The sequence below is a fragment of the Octopus bimaculoides genome, chromosome 30 (genome assembly GCF_001194135.2).
Source record: "Octopus bimaculoides isolate UCB-OBI-ISO-001 chromosome 30, ASM119413v2, whole genome shotgun sequence".
In the NCBI taxonomy this organism is placed as follows: domain Eukaryota; kingdom Metazoa; phylum Mollusca; class Cephalopoda; order Octopoda; family Octopodidae; genus Octopus; species Octopus bimaculoides.
The window spans coordinates 8320756-8323892 of record NC_069010.1 but is presented as its reverse complement, the minus strand read 5'-3'; the positions used below and the strand labels follow the sequence as shown (position 1 = coordinate 8323892).

The 3137-nt window shown below is 41.1% G+C and overlaps 1 protein-coding gene across 1 annotated transcript in view; it reads right to left on the bottom strand.

Annotated features, from left to right (window-relative positions):
• LOC106873649 (ataxin-2-like protein) overlaps positions 1 to 3137 on the bottom strand; it is a gene marked incomplete at its 3' end in the record, with an annotated part of 63797 nt that overhangs the window by 17637 nt on the left and 43023 nt on the right. Inside the window, exons 11-13 of the mRNA XM_052978125.1 lie at positions 2872 to 3137; positions 2121 to 2249; positions 850 to 899 (exon numbers count right to left, since the gene is read on the bottom strand). The exon at positions 2872 to 3137 is cut by the window's right edge and continues 258 nt beyond it. Coding sequence (XP_052834085.1) covers positions 850 to 899; positions 2121 to 2249; positions 2872 to 3137 — 445 coding nt within the window. The remainder of the gene's footprint in view (positions 1 to 849; positions 900 to 2120; positions 2250 to 2871) is intronic.

Here is a 3137-nt window from a genome sequence, read left to right as displayed (position 1 = left end):
TATATATATATATATATATATATATATTTGATTAATAAATTCGAAAAAGGGATAAAACTCTTTTTACAAGAATTTTATCAAGAAGCCAGTGTGTAAAAAAAATTCATAAGGGAAATTTCTATTCCCAAGAATATAATTATTTGTTTATATTTATATAATGGGCATTACTACAGTAAAATAATGCCACACACTGGACTTCCCAAAATAACCACATTTAGTACCGAATGCGAGGAAAAAACAACCAACCGAAGATGACTAACTTTCTTTTAAATACACATGTAATATACACATACATATAGATCTATACATTCAGGTGCGTACACACGCATATGCATAAGATATATTCTTCTTATAATAATTCTGCTTGTCGTTGCATTAACTTAGCACATTGGTAACGCTTTCACGGGATTAGAAAAAGAGAGGGAGCGAGAGAGAAAAAGAGGGAAAGAGAAGCGTTTATGGCGTGAGGTAGATGGAATGTAACTGTAATGTATTCATGTGATTAGTTGAAGGGAAAGAGAGGAGAAAGAAGACAAAAAGAGGATAAGGCGAAGAGGGAAACAGAAAGAGGGAGAAAGAACAAGAGGGAAAGAGAAGCGTCCATGACGTGAGGTAGGGGGAATGTAACACTTATTATGTGGTTAAAAATGTTAGCTGAAGGTAGAGGAAAGTTGAAAATATAATTGTAGCAGAGGGGTGATGTTCTGATGGTTTGACAGGGCCTGGCCAGTTGAGCAGCTGCCCAGACTCCGGTTGTCTGTTGTGGCATGGTTTTTACAGCTGGATGCCCTTCCTTCAAATAGAAACACTTTGAAATAGACAACTGCAGAAGAATCAAAACCAACTTACCTTAATATGTGAACTAAATGTTTTGTAGGCTTCTATTTCGGAAGCTCGATCTGTTGAGAGGGAAAGAAATAAATAAGGTTGTATGACAACTATGTATAGTTCCATGTTTAATATATATAAAAAAAACACCTCTTTAAAATAAAAATGTTAAGAAAAAGAAAAAAGAAAAGTCTCATTCAAAACCACCCTTCACCACTCACAAAATTTTGCTGGCAACTGTAATTGCTTCCATATTAATTATGTTCACATGAAGTTATCTTGTAATATGAGATAATAACTTGTGTACATGCATTTATGGGCAAACACAAAAATGCACCTGAAGATAAGATATATACACAAATGTATGTCTTAAGATATGTAAGCATGAATAGATAAGATATGGGAATAAGTCGGGAAGTAGTGACAGGTATACATTACTATTGCTACTACTACTACTAATGGTTGCAATATTTGGCTTAAGGCCAGCACTTTTAGGGGCATGGCTAAGTTGGTTACATCAAGCCCAGTGCTCAACAGTTTACATAGTTTATTGATCCTGGCAAGGATGGAGGGCAAAGCTGGCCTTGGCAAAATGTGATGGGGTTGGAAGCAATGCAGCTAGGGAGAATCCTTTACACCCACCACGTGACTGAAGGTGGACTAACGGATTTCAATAAGTAAAGAAGTGTGTGAACTGCCACGAGCAGTTAGTTGACAGCTGTCTAAGAGGCTGAAGGATACGGGAACTGAGATATGCACTGTTGACCTTCAGAATACTGTCATCGTCGTCGTTTAACGTCCGCTTTCCATGCTAGCATGGGTTGGACTATTTAACTGAGGACTGGTGAACCAGGAGGCAACACCAGGCCTCAATGTGATTTGGCAGAGTTTCTACAGCTGGATGCCCTTCCTAACGCCAACCACTCCGAGAGTATAGTGGGTGCTTTTATGTGCCACTGGCACGAGGGTCAGTCAGGCGGTACTGGCAACGGCCATGCTCAAAATGGTGTATTTTACATGCCACCCGCACAAGAGCCAGTCCAGGGTCACCGGCAACGATCTCGCTCGAATGTCTTATTGGCAACAGCCACACTCGAAATGGTGTATTTTACGTGTCACCTGCACAGGAGCCACATCATCTTATATTTTAAGAAAAAAAAAAAAAAATCCTATGAAAAATTCTTAAGATTTGAGGAAACTTCTTGTCACCAAACCTCAAGACAACATCTTTTAACTAATATAGCATGTAATAGCCTAATAATAACAAGAACAACAACAACAATAATAATAACCTTTTGAATTTGAATTCCTTCTTGATTCATCGAGGCCTGATAAAGGAGAAGCAGGTACAATTTCTCTGTTATCGGCAGGCACAATATGAGACCGGTTGCTGAGGATTTCTTTGTCTTCCTTCTCAGAAGCTACAAAATATACACACATATATATATATATTACATAATTTTACACACACATACACACTCACACCTAAATACATGGACATGCATTTTATCATGGTTAGGATATCTGGTTCACAATTCTAAGATTGAGACTGATTCCTGGCGACGTGTTGTGTCCTTGAGCAAGACACTTTATTTCATGTTGCACCAGTTCATTCAGTTGGCAAAAGAGTATGATGAAGTAAGTACAAGGCTTAAGATATAAGTCCTTGGGTAGATTTCCTCATCATGATCATTGCTTAACATCCGCTTTCCATGCTGGCATGGGTTGGACAGTTTGACTGAGGACTGGCAAGCCAGGAGGCTGCACCAGGCTCCAATCTGAGGTGGCAAGGTTTCTACAGCTGGATGCCCTTCCTAAGGCCAACCACTCCGAGACTGTAGTGGGTACTTTTTACGTGCCACTGGCATCGACCACGCTTGAATGGTGCTTTTTACGCGTCACCGGCATGGGTGCCACTGTTCGACTTAAAGCCCTTCAAGGCGGTGCCCCAGCACGGTCACGGTCACAGTCGCGTGACTGAAACAAGCAAGAGAATAAAAGACGCACAATTAAAGAGTGAATAAAGAATTTGACCAAACTCACATCCATTCACTTTGAGTTGTTCCATATTTGATGAATCGGAAGGGGAGTCGTGACTCTTTGTGATTTGCGTTTGTAGGGGCAGGGACTGTGGCTGTGAGGGCAGCGCTTCTCGAGAAGGGTTGTAATTACTGTGATTCTGTTGAAGTTGCGGTGGCAACATTGAGGTTATCTGCTGGGCAACAATAGACGGCTGCGGGCTCGGGTCGGCGACGGTGGCCGTGGCCGGCGGCTGCTGCTGCTGCTGCTGCTGGTGATGGTGGGTCATG